Below are 24,733 nucleotides of genomic sequence, written 5' to 3'. Positions count from 1 at the left end.
TCTACCCTCACTGTCCACTTTATCAGCTCCACTTACTGTATAGCTGCACTCTGTAGTTCTACAGTTACAGACTGTAGTCCATCTGTTTCTCTGATACTCTGTTACCCTGTTCTTCAGTGGTCAGGACCCCCATGGACCCTCACAGAGCAGGTACTATTTGGATGGTGGGTCATTCTCAGCGGTGCAGTAACACTGACGTGGTGGTGGTGTGTTAGTGTGTGTTGTGCTGGTCTGAGTGGATCAGACACAGCAGTGCTGCTGGAGTTTTTAAACACCTCAGTGTCGCTGCTGGACTGAGAATAGTCCACCAACCAGAAAGATCCAGACAGCACCGTCCTGTGGGCAGCGTCCTGTGGGCAGCGTCCTGTGACCACTGATGAAGGACTAGAGGATTACCACCACAAACTGTGCAGCAGCAGATGAGCTGTCGTCCCTGACTTTACATCTACAAGGACCGACAAGGTAGGAGTGTCTAATAGAGTGGACAGTGAGTGGACACAGTGTTCTCTCCAACTCTCTCAAACTCCAGCAGCACTGCTATCTGATCCACTCAGACCAGCACAACACACACCAACACACCACCACCACGTCAGTGTCACTGCAGTGATGCGAATGATCCACCACCCAAATAGTACCTGCTCTGTGAGGGTCTGCAGGGGTCCTGTGTGTGTGTGTGTGTGTGTCTGTGTGTGTGTGTGTGTGTGTGTGTGTGTGTGTGTGTGTGTGTGTGTGTGTGTGTGTATACAACCCCATTTCCAAAAAAAAGTTGCCATGCTGTGCAAGATATAAAAAAAACAATAAATAAAATTTCTCAGTTTCAGGGTTTTATCTGTTGTCTTTGTAGTATTGCATTTACATTTCTGGCATTTGGCTGACGCTCTTATCCAGAGCGACTTACAATTTGATCATTTTTACACAGGTAGGCCAAGGCGGTGTTAGGAGTCTTGCCCAAGGACTCTTATTGGTATAGTGTAGGGTGTTTACCCTGGTGGGGGATTGAACCCCAGTCTACAGTGTAGAAGGCAGAGGTGTTACCCACTGCACTAACCAACCACCATATTTTAAAGGACATATTGTCCTTTAAAAATATGGTTTACATGATTCCTTTATTAGAATAACAAAAAAGTGCTTTTCATTAACATCAGCTGTTATTCTTTTAAAAAACACTTTATATTGAAATCTGTTACAAATGGATGTAAAGACTTTGGAATGAAACTTTCACATGTCGTATGCAAAATTTTGAACAGCCGCAATCAAACTCCATGTTTTAAAAAGTAAAAGTAAGTGAAAACATCCCTTACAGGGATTATGTATATCTCGCTGTTATCGGAAGAAAATCTCCAAAATGGTAACAGAAGGAAAAAACCTTCTTTACTCTTAATGTAAGTGAATGGAATGGAATTTTTAATACAGAATATATTAATAATATATATATAAGTATTAATATATTAATATATATATAAGATATGGGCCTTTAAGCACAATGACTGAGACACAACATGCCAAGTGGGTGGAAGGACATTTTTAAGCCCATCCAAAACAGAGACAGACACAGTAAACACTATGAATGAGTCATGAAATAAAGTTGTTTTCCTTTCTACTTTATTAAGCAGAGCTTAATTGCACCTTATTCAATCATCAGTGAAAGCAAAGCACTTCAATGGTTCACCACAGTCACCGACGCTGAACATGAGCTGTGATGAAGCCCCTGTCCATTTGCTGGTCTGAGATAATCCTTTAAACCCCAGTCTGGGAGAAGTCTCAGTTTCAGCCGAGACCAATCACAGCCCCACTCATCTAACTGAGGCCGCGAAATCCCCTTGTCCTCTTAGTCGACCTTGACGCTACAGTGAGGCACATGCGGTCTTTTCACCTCTATGTATGGTCTGGAGCTAACAACTGCAACCTCTGGTTTGGATTCCTGACAAGAGAAAGCCACTAACGTTCGCTTGACATTTAGAACTACGCCAGAGATGCATGTGCACGCTCATACATCAGATCAATCTGAGGCAGAACTGTGGAGCACAGTGCTACTACAGCTTTCTGACCAAGTTTACGAATGCTAGCAGTGATCCAGCAAAGCAGAATTTTCCATTCTGTTCGTGCTTTTGTCCATCAATGTTGTCTCACTACAATACCCAGCATGCAGTTCACAAATTCATCATATAACCATTGAGAGTACCGCCCGACTCGCCGCTAAAGAAATGCACTAAGACATGACATAAGGCAACATTTCCAACAGTCCATTCAAGGACATGCCCCAGATGCATCATCAGGAAGGGGGTTCCCTCTCTAAACTGGAAAATCTCACTCTCAGGTCTGTTATGGCACCACAGTAGGAGGCAAGTAGGCAATGCAGGCTTTTTTCATTTTAGCCTTCAAAGGGGAAGTACACCAGTATTTCTAGAATTTCTGAATAGTACAGTCCTTGAGATGTAAACATTCAGGACGGTTTGATGTGAAGTGCTTCATTGTAGAGAAACTTACTGAGGCAGAGTTCTTTACAGTGGTGGTGACAGGAACCAGAGGTTTATGCTCCGAGAGGCATGGTGGCACAGAGGGTTGCGCTGTTGCCTCATAGCAAGACAGGTCTGGGTTTGATTCCCTGGCCGGATGACCAGGGTCCTTTCTGTGTGGAGTTTGCATGTTCTCCCTGTGTCTTTGTAGTTTTCCTACCAAAGACACGCAGTCGGGTTTATTGGACACGCTAAATTACTCCTAACTGTGAATGTATACGCTATATTGCCAAAAGTACTTGCCCGTCTGGCTTCACACGCATATGAACTTGAGTGAGATCCCATTCTTAATCCATAGGGTTTAATGTGATGTCGGCCCACCCTTTGCAGCTATAACAGCTTCAACTCTTCTGGGAAGGCTTTCCACAAGGGTTAGGAGTGTGTTTATGGGAATTTTTGACCGTTCTTCCAGAAGCGTATTTGTGAGGTCAGACACTGATGCTGGACGAGAAGGTCTGGCTCACAGTCTCCGCTCTAATTCATCCCAAAGGTGTTCTATGGGGTTGAGGTCAGGACTCTGTGCAGGCCAGTCAAGTTCTTCCACACCAAACTGGCTCATCCGTGTCTTTATGGACCTGCTTTGTGCACTGGTGGTCAGTCATGTTGGAGCAGGAAGGGGCCGTCCCCAAACTGTTCTCAGAAAGTTGGGATTATGAAATTGCCCAAAATCTCTTGGTGCTGAAGCTTTAAGAATTCCTTTCACTGGAATTAAGGGGCCGAGCCCAACTGCTGAAAAACACCCGCACACCATGATCCCCCCTCCACCAAACTTTACACTCGGCACAATGCAGTGAGACAAGTACCGTCTCCTGGCAACCACCAAACCCAGACTCATCCATCAGATTGCCAGATGGAGAAGCGAGAACCGCTCTGTCATTTTACCTGGCTGACCACTTCGTGGCTGAGTTGCTGTCGTTCCCAATCGCTTCCACTTTGTTATAATCCCACTGACAGTTGACTGTGGAATATTTAGTAGTGAGGAAATTTCACGACTGGACTTGCTGCACAGGTGGCGTCTGATCACGGTACCACGCTGGAATTCACTGAGCTCCTGAGAGCGACCCATTCTTTCACTAATGTCTGTAGAAGCAGTCTGCAGGCCTAGGGGCTCGACTTTATACACCTGTGGCCATGGAAGTGACTGGAACACCTGAATTCAATGATTTGGATGGGTGAGTGAAAACTTTTGGAAATATAGTGTATGTCTGTTTGCCCTATGTTTCCTGCCTTCTGCCCAATGACTGCTGACATAGGCTCTAGCTACCTCTGTGACCCAGAAGGAGCGTGTGTGTGTGTGTGTGTGTGTGTGTGTGTGTGTGTGTGTGTGTGTGTGTGTGTGTGTGTGTGTGTGTGTGTGTGCGTATTTACTATCCAAACCCACCTGTGAACCTACATGTGCTTCTGAGCTCTTATATGTGGTGATAATGGTAAAACTGTCACAAATCTACTGTTTATCTACTGGACTGTTTCGCCTCACATCACCCTGAATCTACCCCTCCACCAAGAATGGATTAGAATGGATGGATTAGACATGGAGCAGCACATATCTAACCATTTCATGTAATAAGATTCAGTGAGGGAGCTTTTAGAGGTGGACCTCTGGTTCCTATCACCACCACTGTGAAGAGTTCTGACTCTGTAAGATTCTCTAGAGCTGAGCGTTTCACACCAAACCGCTCTGAACCGCTCTGTTTACATCTCAACCATTAAATTATACAGAATTTTTAAAAAATCTGTGGAGTTCCCCTTTAAGGCAATTCTCACTTTGAGCTTTATTGAGCTATCCAGCTAAAGAAAGGTTTATGAAATACCCTCAGGACTATGTTTGTTTTTTGCATGTTAGCCTGCAACCTCATTCTAGTCATACTGGTCGCTAGTCTCACTGTAAGCACCTCGCAAATACTGTTCAGACTTTATAAATAACAGTGACTCATCATAACATTTATTGTCACATATCTGCCGACACATCTGCTCCTTATACATGCAGTCGTATGCAGAAGTTTTGCTTTCCTGGTCAAACTACATGTTTTGTTGATTTTCTCAGTGAAAATAAGTGAAAACATCCTCTACACACTTAAATATGACATGTCTTTCCAAATTTTCATGCACAGTTTCTGTTTATTTGCTGAGTTTAATGTATTGAAATATGAACACAGACAAATATAGACAAATACAGTCTGAGTGGACCAGACACAGCAGCGCTGCTACCAGAGCAACACACTATAACTGGAACACACCACCACCACATCAGTGTTACTGCAGTGCTGAGAATGATCCACCACCCAAATAGTACCTGCTCTGTGAGGGTCCATGGGGGTCCTGACCACTGAAGAACAGGGTAACAGAGTATCAGAGAAACAGATGGACTACAGTCTGTAACTGTAGAACTACAGAGTGCAGCTATACAGTAAGTGAGTGTAGAAACAAGGAGGTGGTGATGATGTTCTCCCTGATTTGTTACACATTTTAGATGTATTTTATATATATGTATATGTATAAACATATAAAATGTGCCATAACGTTTACACAAGTGGATGTGTAGAGGATGTGTTCACTTAGTTTCACTTAGAAAATCAACAACAGATGGTCATTTGATCAGGGGTGCCCAAACTTTTGCATATTGCGTATTTATAAAAATCATATCCCTTTAGAACGACATGCGGAGCGAATACAGATAAGTTGGAGCTGCTGCTCTGTGGTGGAGCTGTCTCACAGAAAATGGAAAAGGGCATCTCCTTTTAATTATGATGACAAGGATGTCTATTTATTAATACAGCTAACAGATCCACAGAGTATTACACTCACCCTCCCACACACACACACACACACACACACACACACACACAGTCATAGACACACACATACCCACACTCACAGTCACACATACATGTACAAACGCACACACACACACACGCTGCCGTCTGCTGTCAGCAAATCTGGGTCTATTTCAAATCTTGGTGTCGGGGCGCTAATATATAAACAACCTGGGCAGGACATCAAAAATACACTGCGTCCCTCCAGACCTGGGCACGGATCTATTTTCAAGAGACACTGTCTTTGGTTGATCAGTGAGTTTGAGTTACTTCTTTCCTTTCTTGGCATCTTTGCCTCCTTTTGCTGGAGCTTCCTCCTCATCCTTCCCTGAGGCAGCTTTGACTCTCTTCCTACCGAGAGGAGTCTTGGCGTACCAGGCCTGTGGAAAAACAGCACATGAATTCAAAGTATGAGCTGGGATTAAATCTCTTATACAGGCGTATGCAAAAGTTTGGGCGCCCATAGTCAAATCATGCAACTGACTTTCTAAGAGTAAGAAAATGCTGCGAGGCCTGCGAGACCGAGAAGGAACCTGTTCACCAGATGTGCATTTATGTGGTTTATGACAGATGAACTGAATACTGAAGTCGTAAAATAGGTGTTGTGGTTTATTAGCTTGCTGGCATCTGTCAGCTTTGGCCTGTTTTCCCAACTCAAATGAAGCAGAAATGAAATGGGGTTTAACTGTACATTTAAACTGACTAAAACAAAGACCACTTAAAAGCAGCCGACGCACACGTCCTCTAAAGGGAACAACATTCTCCACATTTTAACGTACAATCAGTGTTTATCTGCTGAATTTAACATTTTAATATGTTAACAACATAAAATGTGGTCTGTGCAAAAGGCACATTTATACTGTATGTTTTCCTTTTTCCAATTAGTCCAGACTCAGTAAATAAATGGGAATGTTTTAACTTGTTTTCACTTAGAAAATCAATATCTGACCAGGGCGCCCAAATCTTCGCATTCGAATGCACATACAATTATTGAGCTCTTTGTATTCTATCAGATTCTATGAGGTGTGTTTTTTCTGCCTTAGTAACTCCCACAGACATATTTGACTTCCACACTGTTTCTTTACTTTGAGGGCCTCCTCTTCGTCCTGGAACACAGGGTCGGTCCTGGCCAGGTGAGCAACAAACTCGGCTGAGACCAGCGGTCGTTTAGCCAGCTGCTGAATGCGCCGCTCAGTCAGGATGCCCTGCACCACTCGCACCATTTGACCCTGCGTGTAGCCATCTGAGATCTTGGCCAAGGAGCTGAGGTCCAGAGCACTGGTCACCACTCCACCATTACGCTGTATCAGCTGCTTCCACATGACTACAGAAAGACACATCAGGAATGCTTTCGATTAAATTTCATTTCCCCTATTTCCCCCCAAATGCAGTCGTGACGTGTTGTATGGTAATACCTGTGACACATTTTTCTTCTACATGCCATAGGACTGTGAGCCAAAACCTACAAGAAGGGTCTTCAGACACGGCTGCAGACATGCACTCTCTATCTTATCTTATCTTATCTTAGGAGTCCCAACCTCCTAGAAAGTTGTCAAGACAACGTTGTCATAACTTTTGGGCACCAAAACAGTACGTTGTCACAACATAACTGTGTTTGCAGGGCCATTAGGAATAAAACCTGATGGTTCCTAATGGGAATTGGCTTGATGGTTGCCATTAGATGCCATTGGGAAATGATGAATTGCATTTGGAATCAGTCCCACCTGATTAAACGATCAGAATCCTTTACACTGTGATATCAACCCATTAGGAAAACACAGAATACCATTAGCCACTACTGAAAACCACCAGGAACCGAGACACTTTTCTATGATTTTCAACAACGCGGTTCATTAAATGTACCTCTCTAGCCGTGTTATGGACGAAAAATGCGTTAAGTGATGATGTCGCTAAGCAGCAGCAGCCAAAGGTTGCCGTGCTGTTAGGTGGCTTCTGCCATTGTGGCAGAGAGTGCCAGCACACCAAACAATAACTACCCCTTAAATGGTCAGTGTCCACCAGCAGGCTCAAAGTTTTACTACACGCTTGCATAACCCAAGAATAGCTCAGCTAGTTTGCATTGTAATAAATAAAGCCTGGGATTTTAAGGGGTTAAACTTACCACTTAAATGACTCTAATGATGCAAGTAATGGTAATACTGCTGCATAACATTGACATAACCCTGCCACAAGCATGCAATAGAATATACCATATGCTGTCATGACAATTATATCCAGTAATACTACAGTATCATGTTACCATCACTGTTAACTGTCATGACAAATGCCGTAATGTGTGATGTCATGACAGCTCATTTTTGCTGTGTACCCTGGTTACCAGTCATGACATCATACATCTGTCACGACGATTACCAGTAATGGTAGCATGACGCTGTTATATGACTGAACAAAATCTCTGACAAACTGATGACAGCATATGAGACCTTCCATGACACGTTTATGGCAGGGTTATGTCAGTGTTACGTAGCAGGGATCAAGCAAAGTGCAACCCAAGTGACTTACTCTACAGCGGAGAGTGGGCCGTATAATATTTTAGCATTTTTTATCAATTTTATAAACAATGCTTTTCTGGGCAAAGTGTGTATATCCTTAGTACTTAAGGGAAACTGACTTGCTATCAAAAACTGAACATTATCCTGTTTGACTGGTTTTAGTGCAGTACAGAATATGAAACGTTGAATAAAAATCATTTGTGAGTTTTTGATGGCTGTTTTTAAATGTGGCGCTACTAGTGAACTGCATCTGCCTCTCAAAATACTCTGATACAGTTCATGTATTAAAATGATACCACCCACATCTACTCAACAGCAGCTTTTAAAAGCAGATAAAAAAACAAATCTTTATGAAGGGGAAACTGGAATTACCCATTAATTGGAGGGCTATACTGACACTTTTGAATCATAGCTGAGATGCTGAAACGCGAGTCTTTGGATCACATACTGTATCTGGAGGCGTAGTCTGGCCGTGGTATGAGGATGATCTTGGTATAAAGCTTGCATAGTGATTTCAGGTCTGCACTGAGTGGATTGCTTGTCGTTCCGACGATTAGAACACGGTCTTCACCTTTCATACTTTTAAGGATCTTCGGCAAGTCTTTCTTTAGTCGCTTTGGATCAAGCTGTGAATACATTTAAAACCAGCATGCAGACATAAGTAAATGTAAGCATTTTATTATGAATCATAATACAGACAAACATCGATCAGGCATAACACTGTGACCAGCCTTGATTACTGTATAGCTGCACTTTGTAGTTCTACAGTTACAGACTGTAGTCCATCTGTTTCTCTGATACTCTGTTACCCTGTTCCTCAGTGGTCAGGACCCCCATGGACCCTCACAGAGCAGGTACTATTTGGGTGGTGGGTCATTCTCAGCACTGCAGTAACACTGACGTGGTGGTGGTGTGTTAGTGTGTGAGCTGGTCTGAGTGGATCAGACACAGCAGCGCTGCTGGAGTTTTAAACACTGTGTCCACTCACTGTCCACTCTATTAGACACTCCTACCTTGTCGGTCCACCTTGTAGATGTAAAGTCAGAGACGACAGCTCATCTGCTGCTGCACAGTTTGTGTTGGTCATCCTCTAGTCCTTCATCAGTGGTCACAGGACACTGTTTACTGGATATTTTTGGTTGGTGGACTATTCTCAGTCCAGCAGTGACACTGAGGTATTTAAAAACTCCTGCAGCACTGCTGTGTCTGATCCACTCAGACCAGCACAACACACACTGACACACCACCACCACCACGTCAGTGTTACTGCAGAGCTGAGAATGATCCACCACCTAAACAGTACCTGTAACTGTAGAACTACAGAGTGCAGCTATACAGTAAGTGGAGCTGATAAAGTGGACAGTGAGTTTAGAAACAAGGAGGTGGTCATAATGTGGTGTCTGACTGGTGTATTCAGCAAAATTCTTATAATCTAATTGTTACCTCTTTCTCCTCTTTTGGTACTTTTTTGTAAAACATTTTCTCAGCATCCCCGATCCACACCACGGAGGGCTGAATTAACCTGGCAACCTAGAATCATTATCAAACAAGAACACTTCCTTTAGCTGTTATAACAGTGTCACATCTCGCTTGCAGGTGAGGGTAGAAATGCTCTGACAAGGTTGTGAGTTGTACGACAAAGCAATGGCAAACCACAACAGCACATTCAATGCAAGGGTGTACATTTAGTGAAAGGTGCCTAGAAATTAACAAAATGCTAAGAAAAGAAAAATAAACAAACATACAAAAAAAACTATTTATAGAACATAATATGCCTTTTGAGGCAGCAAGTTTCCCTCAACACACATTGGCTCAACAATCACCCAACCACCTTCCTCCTCTACAGAAAGGCATTGCTCCTTAAACAGACATCCACTGGTCTACCCAACCCAGCACATACCAGCCCTTCACCTCTGCAGGGGGAAACAAAATAACAATAATACCCAACAATAATAGCTTATGGAATAAATGCAAAATCCAAGAATAGCTTGTTCACAATGGATCCTTGAATCACGAGTTAAAACCACGCAGAATGAACAGGATCAAATTAAATAAATAAATAAAAACCATTTAAGACTATATGAATCCCATGATCTCCCCTCCAAATGGATCACTCCAACAGGGCTCTACTGAGCACGTCTGAACTTGGCCTAGGCACTATTTAAGGACAGCTCAAACCCAGCGCGGGCCTTTTCCCAAGACCACGACGTACTGCAGTTCATGTAAGTCATGTATGTTCTAAACTTGCTGGCCAAACGAGGCTTTCCAGCCCAAAGGTTCACCAAAAGGTTCTTTACCCGAAGCATCACTGAATCGTTCTCACTAGTGACACCTGCTGTGCAAAGGGATGTATGACAGACTAAATTAATCCTGAGCCAGGAGTGTCCAGGAATGTCCATGTACAAACACTCTGTCGCAATAAATATAAATATGTGTGTTTGCATGGAAATATTATTAGTTGAGTGCTGTGATGGTGAACACTCAAAATAAACACATCAATGATGTACACTGACACTGAACTGCAGCAGAGCAGTAAAGAGTGATGCACTAAACACAGAATTCTTTACTTACTGGTGATTTTGACTGGACATTACATAAATGAAGGGTGGTCTCGGCAAAGTACTCCACATATTGCGACTATGAAATCTCTTGAAATATAATTTATATTTATTCTAACACCCAGAGCACATTTGTGGTTGGTAGGGATGCTCACAACATACAGCAGAACAGTCAGTGACAGGTCAGATTGCAGCCTTTTGCATATCAGAATAATGAAGGCCAATATCACACCAACAGTTAGCACCTGGCTGAAAGGCCAAAACGGACTGAGAAACAATAATAGATCACGTCAGTAAGACAAACGGATGGGCTAAAACAGTGGTTCATAACTACTGTGCACACCCTAAAGCGTAACGGTATAGCTGGGAGACGTAACGTATCTCCGAAACGATGACGATGGCTCTTTAGAAGCGGGTTAGGGTATAAGTTAGGTGGATATAGGGAGGATTTCAGGACTGAGAAACTGTATTAGATCACATTAATAATACACACAGACGTGCTAAAACAGTGGGCTACACCTACTGTGCATCATTCTTCACGCAGCAGTATGCCAGCTTTACCTTAAACACCAGGTGAAGCATCATCTGCAAGCCGCTCTTGCCTGGGTACTTCTCCACAAGGTTCAAAGGAGAAAGATCAAAGAGGTTGGCTCCTGTCTCATGACAGATAGCATGGACTAACATCTTCTTCCCCACTCCTGAAGGCCCCACCAGTAGGATGGCCTTCACCAGAGGGGCCTTCTCATGGACCACCTGAGACCCTTTAACAGAGTAAAGAGAGAGAAACACTTATTGAAATGATTATCTGTTGTTTCAAGAGGAGTCTCTGTCTGGCGCAGTGAACACGATCAGAATGCAATGGATCCTGATCCAAGACCAGCTTATCGTACAATACAACCCCAATTCCAGTGAAGTTGGGACGTTGTGTAAAATGTAAATAAAAACAGAATACAATGATTTGCAAATCCTTTTCAACCTGTATTCAATTAAATACACTACAAAGACGAGATATTTAATGTTCAAACGGATAAACTTTGTTGTTTTTTGCAAATATTCACTCATTTTGAATTTGATGCCTGCAACACGCTCCAAAGAAGTTGGGACAGGGGCAACAAAAGACTGGGAAAGTTGAGGAATGCTCAAAAAACACCTGTTTGGAACTTTCCACAGGTGAACAGGTTCATTGGAAACAGGTGAGTGTCATGATTGGGTATAAAGGCAGCATCCCTGAAAGGCTCAGTCATTCACAAGCGAGGACGTGCGAGGTTCACCACTTAGTGAACAACTGCGTGAGCAAATAGTCCAACAGTTTAAGAACAACGTTTCTCAACGTGCAACTGCAAGGAATTTAGGGATTTCATCATCTACAGTCCATAATATCATCAAAAGATTCAGAGAGTCTGGAGAAATCTCTGCAAGTAAGCGGCAAGACAGAAAACCAGTACTGAATGCCCGTGACCTTCGATCCCTCAGGCGGCACTGCATTAAAAACCCACATCATTCTGTAACGGATATTCCCACATGGGCTCAGGACACTTCAGAAAACCACTGTCAGTGAACTCAGTTCGTCGCTCCGTCTACAAGTGCAAGTTAAAACTCTGCCATGCAAAGCGAAGCCACATATCAACACCACCCAGAAACACCGCCAGCTTCTCTGGGCCGAGCTCATCTGAGATGGACTGACGCAGAGTGGAAAAGTGTCCTGTGGTCTGACGAGTCCACATTTCACACTGTTTCTGGAAATCATGGACGTCGTGTCCTCCGGGCCAAAGAGGAAAAGGACTGTCCGGATTGTTATCAGCACAAAGTTCAAAAGCCAGCATCTCTGATGGTGTGGGGGGGTGTCAGTGCCCATGGCAGGGGTAACTTGCACATCTGTGAAGATCCCATTAATGCTGAAAGGTACATACAGGTTTTGGAGCAACATCTGCTGCCATCCAAGCAGCGTCTTTTTCAGGGACGTCCTGCTTATTTCAGCAAGACGATGCCAAGCCACATTCTGCACGTGTTACAACAGCGTGGCTTCGTAGTGAAAGAGTGCGGGTACTAGACTGGCCTGCCTGCAGTCCAGACCGTCTCCTATTGAAAATGTGTGGCGTGTTATGAAGCACAAAATACGACAGCGGAGACCCCGGACTGCTGAGCAACTGAAGCTGTACATCAAGCAAGAATGGGAAAGAATTCCACCTACAAAGCTTCAATAATCAGTGTCCTCAGTTCCCAAACGCTTATTGAGTGTTAAAAGGAAAGGTGATGTAACACAGTGGTAAACACGCCCCTGTCCCAACTTCTTTGGAACGTGTTGCAGGCATCAAATTCAAAAAGAGTGAATATTTGTAAAAAACAATAAAGTTTATCCGTTTGAACATTAAATATCTCGTCTTTGTAGTGTAGATATTAGACGCTTTGTGTGCATGAGGGTGGAGGGTCTGAAGCTAAAAACAAGAAGAATAATATGTGAAGTCTACCTACCTAGAGGTAAGACAGCGTAAAGAGCTATAACCTGCCGTACATCGGACAGGGAAGGCATGGGCTCTATGTCCGTCTGCCGAAGGGTAGTGCCAAGGTAGCTATAGTCCCCTAAAGGATAAGGAAACATTTAAAAAATCATACAAATACAAATACCGCTGACAACATAACTGCCCAGGCCATAAACAGCGCAGCTGATGTTTCTAGCCCCAGTTTCTAGGCCTCTGCATAGTTACACACATCAGACAATAAGGAAGACTATAAAGGAGCTTTGACAGCTGGTCAAATACGGGTGCATACCTATGTAGTCTTGTAGTTTAACATTATCTGCTGGTTTTAACAGCCTTTGCTCCACCAGCTCTTGATACAGCGACTCAGTGGTCCTGACCAAATATGAAGGGATAAAGAGATAAACTTTATTTCCAAAAAATTCTCACTCACTCAGTAAGAAGGCAGTAACTACAGTACTGCACACAAACATCGCACTCATAGCACAGTTCACCTATCGGCCGTGAGGTCTTTGTCTTTCTTTTTCTTCTTTCCACTTTTGGATGCCTTCTTTTTCTGTATGGAGAGAGAAAGACACACTGCCCTCTACTGCCTTCTCTTCAAAAACACCCGCTGTAAATACAGCAGGATAATCACTCAGACTTTAGTCGATTTTAACTTCCAGATTCCAGCAGACCTTCGCTGTGGCCTTGGCCTTCCTGCCTTTGTCTCTGTCCACCGCCAGCTTCCAGTTAGCAAGCTCCTGCCTCATCAGCTCATCCACCTGCCAAAGCAGCATCAAGGCAATGCATCTGATTAAATTGATTAACACGATTCAAAAAGAAAATGGGTTACTTTGAGGATCACACTGTTCTGAGGAAGCACAAGATGCAGCATCAGCCAGAAATGAACCCAACACCATTCGCCAGACTAAACGGGCTGTAAGAAGCTTTACAGACCGGCTGGAACAAAACAACATTAATACTGATCTGGAGAAACTGACCAAGCTGAGCTGAACCTGATATTGGGTCAGTTTTATGGCTCAGTCTGATTTGGTCCGACTCTGAAGATCAGACACGTCTGGCGAATGGTGTTGGGTTCATTTCTGGCTGATTCCAGGTTGTTCAGCTGTTCTTCTGTCACAGCTGCCGACTGAAAAGCTGCTCAGTGGTGACGGCAGTTTGGGAATTTACTGTAAGGAGCTGGAGAACGAACTGCTAGCTGTGCAGCGAGTGGGCGGAGCTCGTTACTCTGACGAGCAGCTCGTTAAGGAGCTATAATTTGGTGAAGGACCTGAACATTAAAGCATATTTATTTATTTAAAATTTATTTAACTGTATTAAAGCAGTAGAAACACTCGAGGTTGAGCCGTGATGTCATTTCGCGATAACACACTCCCTCTTGTGTTCTGTTGTTGAAATGTGCTCTCCACACATTCAGAGAAAGCGAGGAGTTAATGAAGGATCCTCCAAATTACCTGAAGTCTTATTTCTGCCTCTATCTCCTTCCTCTTCTCCTCTTTTATGAGTTCTGCTTCATGTCTCTGGTTAAAGTTCTTGGATTCATCTCTGTTCTGCCAGACATCTGTTATCAGACATAAAGACAGGCTTATTATCTGAAGATGCATTATTGAGACTTCTTTTAGTTACTATGAAACTAATGTGTAAGTTCTATAGTTATGAGAGTGAGGAATTGCCCAGATCTCAAGGGTTGGTTTCCCGTCCACTGATTACTCCTAGTCTTGGAATGCAAAGCATTCTCAGATCATGCAAAGACCTAAAGCATTCTATGCTTAATCCCTGATTGGACTGAGATAATGATCTCTGGAGTTACAAGGGTTCATTTAGACTTGCCGGTAAATGTTTTCTGCGCTTTCTGTAGCTCTGATAGAAAAGCAGAAGGCAGCATCTTCAGTCCAGGTTCCTCTTCCTGTAACAAAAGTTACATCGGATCATCAGATTAATTATTTTGTGAGTAAAGGCTAAAGTGGCAGACCTGTTAACAGTAAAGGCCAATCTATAGTATTACACAAACTTCCTGCCTTTTTGTCGTAAGATCTGGCAGGTCAAGATTAGATTTTTCACAAATTCATACCATAGAAGCAAATCTTATTGTTATTTAGGAATCTTATACCATATCTCAAGTTAGGAAACCTTAAACTACTCGAATAAAGTCGATAATCAACTGTCACGTCTGTTGCCTACCAACTGAGAGGCGTTCAGCACTGTCTCCTCATTATTCACCACCACCACTGTAATATTTTATCACCTACATTAACACAAAGGTAATAAGAGGGGACGATGGAGATCAAGTCTGCAGCATCTGAGGGTTTTAAAACACTGTTAGAAAAAAACCCTCATAAGTCAAAGCAGCATCTTCAGTGTAGATAAATGTAACGTCATTTTGCCAGTTAAGAGTGATTTGTGCTGCCTGACACCGCATAAAACAGCAGAAACAGATGGCTAAACGAAGTTGAGACGCTCTGGGGTTTATCTTAAAGTTAGGATACTATACTTAGGAGATTTAGGCCCAATCCCATTTCACCCCTCACCCCTACCACTTAGCCTTTAGCCCTCTGGTTTGCGCACTCATGTCTAGGGGTTGGGTGTCCCAATTCCTGTTGAGAGGTGGGGCGAAGTGTTGGGGCATGGCCCTCTAAACAGAGGTTTTTCAGAGACTCTCCAAACAGAGAGAAAAAGAAAAAAGGAAAACCGGCAAGAAAGCTGAGCCTGAGACCTAAGAATCACACAAATGTGAGGATTTTCTCTGTTAAAAAACTACAGTAATCACTGTTTTATCTTAGTTTAATGTCGCTTCAGTGAATTATGGTCATTTTCTACATAATGAGCATAAAAAATCACTAATATCATGCTAATGTCTCAATAGCTAGCTAGCTAAATTTCCTGTTCCGCCTTAAATAGTCCGGCAGTTCTGACACCTGAAGTGCCAGAATGTAACTGCTGCTCCATTTAAGGTGGAACAGGAAAAATCGAAAAGGAAGCTGGAGAATCTCTGACTTCAGCTTCATATCACTGAAGAATTAGTGGGGGGTGAGAATAAATAATTGCCCCCTCTTTGAAGGCGTTTGATCCCTAAATGTAACTGAAGCCCAGCAGTGAGGAGCTGAACTTTCCCCTCCTCTGCTGTCCCTGCAGACGGGCAGGGTCGCCTACAGAGCAGCGCTGGTAGCTGTTAATGAAGTGATGCTCTTTTATTAGAGGGCCTCATTTCATAGAGGAAGATCTCAACCACTGCCCTGTAGCTCAGTTCTAAGGGGTTATGGTGACTCTCAGAAACAAGGGCAGGGGTAAAAAGAAGAAATGGGACTGGGCCTTAGTTTCACTCCTAACTTGTCATGGTGACTAAACAGAAGATTTTAGACTTAAGAAGCTTCTGTAAAACCACAAAAGAGGGAAACTGTGTCGCAGATCTTGTCGCGAACATCATAAATATGAAACTCTGATTGGACAGAATCTCAAAATTCTAAATTTTGGGGTGTTGCCGTGGTCACGGTGAGTGGCTGTGTTTACTTTCTTGCTGCTCCTTTGCTTTGAATGGGCAGCGCGTTCGAGCTGCAGCAGTCTCGAGTCACTCGCACCCTGAAGAAACAGAACGGGTTGCCAGCTATTGAAAACTAGGGTCACCGTATATTCATAAAACTATTCGTTTTCAACCACTTTCAGTGGCTGCGGTTCATTCAGGAAGCTGTCCAAGCACAAAAACCACACCGCAGCAGTGTAATTTCCACCTGAACTGCACTTTCAGCAAACCGGAATTTTTGAGAAAATCGTGAGTGAAACACATGCATGTGAAAAATAAGCGGTATTTCTACTTCCTGTTTAAATCCCTCCTCTTAATGCAGCCCATTTACCTTCACAAACTACCAGCTGCAAAGTACTGCCCTCCCTTGTGGAAGACAGACAGAGAGAGGAGGACGAATGAGAGGGACCATTTAGTGTTGCTGTCGATTTGCGGTCTCTTGAAATGACTGACATTACACATTTGTCATCCCCAGGGAATTAATCCAGCGCTGTGACTGGTCAAACTCTTTTTCTTTAGTTTTTTAGGAGGCCAGAAACTGCTGCCTCCTGCTGTTAGATCTGAGTACTGTACATGTACAATTGAACTCAGTGTCACCAGCTGTTTGATGTCAAAATGCGTATCTGCTATACAAAATGTGTAAAGGTTGGTAGGTCTGTCATATGCTCACCTCCTCTCCTTTTGCTTTCTCTTTCTTCCCTTTGTCTTTAGTCTCTTCCTTGCCTTTTGGCTTTTTGTTGGCTTCCTCCTCTTCTTTAGCTGCCAACTCTTCCATCAACTGCAGTGACAAATGCAGTTAGTTGCAAGAAACTAACAACCCTGGCAAATGGTGCAAATCAGAGTAGAGGGACGTACAATGACATCGAAATCATATCGGTTTTCAGCAAATATTTGCTTAAAAAGATCAGATTTAGCGGTCATTTCAGACTGAAATGTGGTGAGGTATTTATTGCGCTTCAGTAGAAGGCTTACTGCACTAAAATACCTGCACTTTATTCATTTTAATGCTATTTCTATATTTTATAAACATGTGCAACAGAATCAGCAAATATATATATGAGAAATCAGCCTCTGTCTAAGGAAAGGGTGGAGAAAATCTGAACAAAAAAATGGCTTTAAGCATCGTAAACAAGGCTGTATGGGCCATTTTCTACAGAAACGCCCGCTGTTCTGTCTCTCCATAGGTGTCACTGGTGTCACTGATCTTCATTAGTGTTACACATAATAAAGGAAACACCAGAGACGTTTTAATGGACAATGCACTTTAAAAAATGGCTGCTACAGAACATCAGACCACATGTCTTGCAACATCCACTAAAATATGTAATTTCATCCATTTGTGTTCTAGTTTTTCACAATTACCTTAAAATAAAGTCGGTCACACCAGTGACGTCAGCTAAAAGCTTCATATAAAATCATGAGCTAAATGAGAATCTCATCTCTGCTTTTCTTCATAGATCCTCAGAAAACTGGCAAAAGGGAGTCGAGTGATGTCATCAGTGTGATTTTTATTGCAAAATAAGAGATTTTTTGTTACGTGGTAACACCAGTGACACGCCTCCTGGGGACCACGACTTTCATAATATATTTTACTATTTATTTATTATTTATTGGGTATCATTTAATTTCTATATCTCATAGTCATGTGTGGATTATTGTAGTTAAAATTGAATTTTTTTTTCTTTTTCTTCCAAATACGGCCTCAGCCTTCACGCATGACTGTGGACACGAGCTCTTCTGTGATGCTTGGAATTCTAGATAATTGACTTAAAAACCAATGCTGCTAAATTGAGGATCAAGAAGGTCTAACTGTTAAAATAACATTGTTTCATTTTAAAATATAAATGAATTGTAACCCAAACATATTTTTGAAGTGCAATATATCTGTAAATGCTAGGGACACAAAAATGGACGTTGCTGTAGAATCACCCGTATCTATTTTTGTTGGTTTTATTTCAAATAAGATTACCTGCTCAGGTGTTTTATCAGCAAAAATGACAGCAGAGCCACCATCTTCCTCTTCGGGGTAGTCAGGAAATGAACCTGTTGCATCACTGCACAAAAATGATTTACTTGTAGTTACAGACAGACACAGTTCACAAATCAAAACTACTGATTACTAATTTAGATACTGGTGTAAAATTGTCTCTGAAGGTGTCACGCATCCCTTCTGGCGCTGAGACACACTCGGACTCCATCTCTCAGTCCTCTGAGAGATCTGACTCCATCGACTCCTGACTATCCCTCACGCTCCAGTCAGCGCTCTCACTCCCCGGAATACTAATTCTGTTCACCTGCCTTGTGTATCATGTGATCTTCCTAGTTTAGTTTATAAGCCCGGACTTTAACACAGAGCAGTTGAGAGGTATTTATTATTTCTGATCTACTGAGCGTTCTATTGTGTGTTTGACCATTTTTGCCTGTTTTTCCGACGCTGTTATATTTGTATTTTTGTGCTGGTTGTGTTTTCTGGATTTTCTGGACCCAACCTGGACTGCGATTCCATCAGTAAAGCCTCTTTTGCTCCTTTTAATGGTGAGCTTCTGACTCGTTACAGAAGGTGCTGAATCAATTGCATCTAGGATTTTTTTCGATCTATTTGAATAATGATCTGTTGAATTAATATGTAATAAAGCATGCTCTCAATTTCTGTCCAAAAAAATAAAAAGAAGCTCTGGCAAAAAACTGTTTGTTTAAAATTCACCTGTACAGCATTTAGCAGTGCTTTGTCTATCTAGAGAAAGTGTCTTTGCTTTGAGAGAAAGCCGGTCCTGAGCTCAGATACTGCTGGAAACAAAGTTTTCACCCTACTGCTGGGTTTGAATCCCATTAGCTGCTCCCTGGATGGGAAGGATGGGCCGGTTTCCTCCCCTCTTTATCATTTGATGAGATGAGCTTACGGAGATGTGATGGTGTGGTGTGTTAAAGCATGTGCTAGCCTTTTCCTCACAGGTTTGCAGCTATCTTGTGACAGGGGGAGATCTAAGTAGTGGGCAGGAACTAGTAACTGATCTGAGAGAACTGAGTAAAAATAAATGTTGTTTTTTATTTTCTACTGTGGATAAATAGGAGCACTTGCTCTAATCGCCTCTTGCAAATCTAACCACTACCAACCTCATCTCCTTCTTGCCCTCCTTCCCTTCTCTACCCCGCTATTACCCCTTGGCCTCCTTTAAGGCCTGACTATGTCTGTTCTATGTACCTCATTATTTGTAAGTCGCTTTGGATAAAAGCGTCTGCTAAATGTAATGTAATGTAAAATAGTTTCTCCAGGCACATTTGTGCATTCCATGTATTTTTTTTTATTAATTCTGAACTGGACAGAGGTGAGATTTCATGATGCAGTGACTCATTTCTTTAAGAATCAGAGAATCAGATCATTGTCTGAGATTTGCACCCCTAATACTCGACCCAAAGGAGCCTAAAACAGGCTGAAGGAGACAAAACAGAGCAATCTGAACCAAACAACATGCAATGTGCTCTTCAAGCCATGGAGCTTCGGTCCTGACCACTGAAGAACAGGGTAGCAGAGTATCAGAGAAACAGATGGACTACAGTCTGTAACTGTAGAACTACAGAGTGCAGCTATACAGTAAGTGGAGCTGATAAAGTGGACAGTGAGCACAGAAACAAGGAGGCGGTCAGGATGTTACGTCTGTAGCATATATTTCTGGTTCAGATTGCTTCATCCTAACGGGAGTTACAACAGAAACTCGGGGCCTCTTTCGAATGAATCTACCCGTATTTTCATAGCTCTAACACAGTCTCACTTACTGGCACTCAATAAACCATTGCCGTATCTGATCCTTCATAGTCTCCGTCATGTTGGGGCCCTCCAGCTCTCGGAGGCTGTTGGTGATGGAGATGAGGGATTTCTGGTAGTCTTCCTCATGCTCCTCCTGCTTAGTCCTTCTGCACGTCTTGGTGGCCTCCGCAACCAAAGCCGCCGGACAAAACTGGGGCAGGTTTTGGTCCATAGCCTACAGTTGGTACAGAGTGAGACCAGAGTGGAGTTTTCTTCATCAAACAGTGGTACGGCTCCACCTACTGACCGCTTGTATAATAAAAATGAGAGAATACATACATTCCTAAAAAAGATGGTCCTTCAAGGGTTCTTTAGTATAGAAAACGGTTCTATGAAGAACCATGAACACTTCTTTGCATCATGAAAGTGTTCCTCAGAATGTGATGTATTGAACGTTTTTTGAAAAAGGTTCTATATAGCACCCAAAAGGGCCTTGTCTTGTTATGTCAAGCTTGTAATAGAAGGTTCAAAAAGGTTCTGTACAGAACCATCTACAGCACATTCACCATCAATCTGAAGAGCTAAAGAACCCTTGAAGAAGCATCTCTTTAGAGAGCTTTCTGAATAGTGATGAATAGAAAGTGAACTGTAGGGTTCCTCTTCCAAACGTCTACAGGCGGTTTTATTATTTTATTTCTGTTTTATTGTAACATGTGCTTGGTAATAACTGGGTTTTCTGCTGGAAGTAGTTTCAGTCTAATCGGCCGTAGAGCGCAGCGCTCAGCTCACCATGCCCAGAAAGATCATCTCCTCTTCCCGCTCCCGCTTTGTTCTCTTCCTCTGCAGGAAACCTTTCCACACCTGCAGAGAAAATCATGGTGACACTTTATTTTGAGTCCTTTTTAGATGAAACAAACACTCAGCAGACTCTCAGTAACATGTCAGAAACATAGGAGGGTTAGGATTAGGATTAGGACTAGGGTTAGGATTAGGTTTTGGGTTGAGGTCAAGGTGAGGGTTAGGATTAGGACTAGGGTTAGGATTAGGTTTTGGGTTGAGGTCAAGGTGAGGGTTAGGATTAGGACTAGGGTTAGGATTAGGTTTTGGGTTGAGGTTAAGGTGAGGGTTAGGATTAGGGACAGGGTGAGGGTTAGCATTAGGTTTTGGGTTGAGGTTAAGGTGAGGGTTAGGATTAGAGCCAGGATTAGGATTAGGTTTTGGGTTGAGGTTAAGGTGAGGGTTAGGATTAGGGACAGGGTGAGGGTTAGCATTAGGTTTTGGGTTGAGGTTAAGGTGAGGGTTAGGATTAGAGCCAGGATTAGGATTAGGTTTTGGGTTGAGGTTAAGGTGAGGGTTAGGATTAGAGCCAGGATTAGGATTAGGTTTTGGGTTGAGGTTAAGGTGAGGGTTAGGATTAGGGCCAGGGTGCAGCAGCAGATGTTTACATCTGACTTTACATCTACAAGGTGGACTGACCAAGGTAGGAGTGTCTAATAGAGTGTATAACATGTAGATAGATGTAGGTAGATGCACTACCACAGTGGCAGTGGTTATAAATGCTTTACTTTCTACATATTTATGCAGTATAAAAAATAAGTCAGTCGACTCTTCACGTTTCACATAATTGGCTTTTCAGCATAAGTTACACCTTCATGCACAAGGATCGATCTATACACGGAGTGCGAAAGACCACGCCCATTTATTTAACTTTCAGTCAAAATGGCAATTTGAAAGCTAAAAATGTCATTAAAATTAAAATAAGAGTAAGTCAAAAAATGGCACTGTGTACTACAGTATAGTGTTTTCTGCCGCTTCCTGCAAGCCTGTAATACCTTTTGGATGCAAACTGCAGCCTGGTCCATGGTGGATGCCCCGAGGTCTCTGTCCTTAGACTTTCGCTGCCTCTCCTGATCCCTCTGGATCTCCCGCATGAACTTTGCCCTCAAGCGACCCTGCCGAGCCCTTTCCGTCACCTGAATAATCCTAACGGCCTCCTCCACACTCAGGGTTCGCTCTCCAGTAGGCTAAGGGACGAAGCAAAAGGCTGTATGAGGCCCAGGAACAATGAGTTCCATCCGCTAACATCCATCACACTGAACTGTACTCACTTTTGGTTTCTCCACCACTCCCATCAGGTCCAGCATGTTGGAGAGCATTTTGCTTCGGTCTCTAAGCACTTTGCTCCGTTCGCTCATGAAATACCTTGGAATTGGAATCTCGAGGTCCTCCTACAACAATTAAAGTAGATGAAGCACATCAGAAAAACAAAAAACACAACATGCAGGAAGAGTGGCGTCAATCAGTCAAACTGTGAAGGTGTCATATGAAGCCAATAATTCAATAAATAAACCAATGAATAAGCAATGAATATTCATATCAGTTCTTATAACTCTACCTAACACCCCCCCCCTACAAACGTACAGGTGTTAGCTTCAAATCCTGGATGACATCATCCATGTAGTGGTACTCTGAGAATTCCTTCTCCACCATCTCATTCTTGAGCTCCAGCACGCGCCCCATAGCACCATCCAGAACTTCTCTGATGAGTCTCCTCTTCTGAGGCTGAACGACCTGGTCATAGGCCTCTTCCAGCTGCCTGAAGATCTGGACGTAGCGCACGTAGAGGGTGGCCAGCCGCTGGAAGAAGACCACTCTGTCTCTCTCCGGCCGAAGCGGCTCTGCGGGTAATTCTTGGGTCAGAAGGCTGCTCAGCTCCTCATGGGCCTCACCCCATAGCTTATTGTATGTACTGCAACGCAAAAAGCACAAATTCTGCTTGAATTTATTGGCTTCAGTTCCTGGTCCAGCCCTGCCCTGCACATGTTTTCAATGTCTTCAATAAACCTGATTCAACAAATCAGCAATAAAGCAAGTGTTTGAGCGTGAAAACATCAAAATGCGCAGAGCAGGAGTACTCCAGACCCAGGGCTGTTAGCAGGGTAGACACCGTCTATTGCCTGGTGTCCTTGGCAATGATGTTGACATTTCTTTTGTCACTAAAAGGCTTATCCTGACGATTTTTGTTGGAGTCTTTTATTCCTTTTAACAAACTTGTCTGTTTGACATGGAAATAATTGCATCAAAACAGATTTTGTTTGAAGGAGACATTTTTCAAAACTTTCACAATTCAATTAAGATGTAAACAGAGCGGTTTGGTGTGAAACGCTCAGCTCTAGAGAAACTTCCAGAGTCAGAACTGTTCACAGTGGTGGTGATAGGAACCAGACGTCCACCTCTAAAAGCTCCCTCAGAAAGTTCCTACATGAAGTGGTTATAAATGCCCTGCCCGATGTCTGAGACACTGTTTTATGACAGTTCTGAAGTAAGATCTTGGCCTAAAAGGTATTTTTAAGAAGACATTCATAGTGGAGGAATACATGTAGGGTGGTGTGAGGAAAAACATTCCCCAGAGAAAACTTACTTTTTCAGTTTTTCCACTATTTTGCATCATCAACATTACATATAAAAACTCAGAAGACCTGTGTAGGTTCTCTGGTGGTTCTGGATGGTAAATTAAATATTCTATATTTGCGTTGCAGTCATGATGACCCCTGGTTCCCATCACCACCACTGTAAAGACATCCAATTCTAACCTAGACTATATATTAAATATTACATATTTCCATACTAAACACTGACATACATGAAGGAAAGGTACCCTAATATTCGTCCCACCCACGCGCCTGGGTTTAATTTGCTGGCTGTTATAGGGAAATTCCAAAATGTCTGTATAATTCAGGCACTGAGATGCAAACAAAGTCATTCAGAGTGGCCTGATGTGAGATGATTAACAGTAGAGAAACTTGCCAACTTGGATTTCTTGGTGGTGGTGATGACAGGAACCAGGGGTCACAATGTCTACAACCCATAAACTGCCATTTCATTTAGTGTCCAAAACCACCAGTGAACCTACATGTGTCTTCTGAGTTTTGGATGTAATGTGGATGATGGTAAACCGTCTGGTTCCTATCACCACCACTGTGAACAGTTCTGACTCTGGAAGTTTCACTAGAGCTGAGCGTTTCACACCAAACCGCTCTGTTTACATCTTAACCGTTTAATTATGCACAAATCATGCAAAAATGGGTGGAATTCCTCTTTAACTTTTTTAACCGAGACTACTTTTGAGCACAGTAACTCAGCTCAGCTTCTTATTCGGATTTTCTCGTTCCACCTTAAATGGTGCAGCGGTTAAGCTACATTCTGGCGCCTGAGGTACCATTTAAGGTGGAACGGGAAAATTCGCACAAGAAGCTGGCGAACAGGAGGCAAACTTCAGCTTCGTGTATTGTTATTTATCTGGCTAACTTTCTTAACCTTTGTTTAATCCCTAACAGTGCAGCGTAACGTAGTTACTGACCTGTGAGACATGGCCGAACTGAGGCAGTGCAGTTAGCTTAGCATAGACAGGTGACAGGCTACGAAATTGACGACATTTATGCCATCAGTATCGATCGAAACAGCCTTTAAATGGCATCCCAACAGCCCACCTCTTTAATTACGAGGAAACCAGTGGAAAACTAAGTTATACAACTATTTACTAACTACGCCTGTGTGCTTATCAACCGAAACGACGAAGCAGAGTTACAGC

The 24,733-nt window shown here is 42.9% G+C and overlaps 1 protein-coding gene across 1 annotated transcript; it reads right to left on the bottom strand.

The window, feature by feature from the left end:
- Positions 1 to 5,258: 5,258 nt before the first annotated feature.
- Positions 5,259 to 24,671, bottom strand: zgc:153738 (uncharacterized protein LOC558115 homolog). The gene is made up of 19 exons (XM_017722363.2): positions 24,503 to 24,671; positions 22,564 to 22,891; positions 22,251 to 22,370; positions 21,975 to 22,166; positions 20,932 to 21,003; positions 20,172 to 20,377; positions 18,367 to 18,451; positions 17,068 to 17,175; positions 14,711 to 14,786; positions 14,335 to 14,441; positions 13,555 to 13,641; positions 13,372 to 13,433; positions 13,170 to 13,252; positions 12,873 to 12,980; positions 10,962 to 11,161; positions 9,286 to 9,372; positions 8,291 to 8,468; positions 6,415 to 6,653; positions 5,259 to 5,709 (listed from the first exon to the last, which is right to left on the bottom strand). Exons 1-19 carry the CDS (start codon positions 24,511 to 24,513, stop codon positions 5,596 to 5,598), a joined length of 2,463 nt encoding a protein of 820 aa, XP_017577852.1. The 5' UTR covers positions 24,514 to 24,671; the 3' UTR covers positions 5,259 to 5,595.
- Positions 24,672 to 24,733: the final 62 nt, after the last annotated feature.

This window comes from Pygocentrus nattereri, chromosome 28 (genome assembly GCF_015220715.1).
Source record: "Pygocentrus nattereri isolate fPygNat1 chromosome 28, fPygNat1.pri, whole genome shotgun sequence".
NCBI classification, from domain to species: Eukaryota; Metazoa; Chordata; class Actinopteri; order Characiformes; family Serrasalmidae; genus Pygocentrus; species Pygocentrus nattereri.
The sequence above is the reverse complement of the archived record's forward strand: the minus strand, read 5'-3'. Positions and strand labels throughout refer to the sequence as shown.

Bases quoted from the DNA above. Each gene is read 5' to 3' on its own strand.
- zgc:153738 (XM_017722363.2), bottom strand. The intron at 17,176-18,366 runs GTAATCTTATTT...TTGTCACTGCAG, and splicing joins CTGATAAAACACCTGAGCAG to TTGATGGAAGAGTTGGCAGC. The intron at 13,253-13,371 runs GTGAACTGTGCT...ATATTTGGTCAG, and splicing joins AAAGACCTCACGGCCGATAG to GACCACTGAGTCGCTGTATC.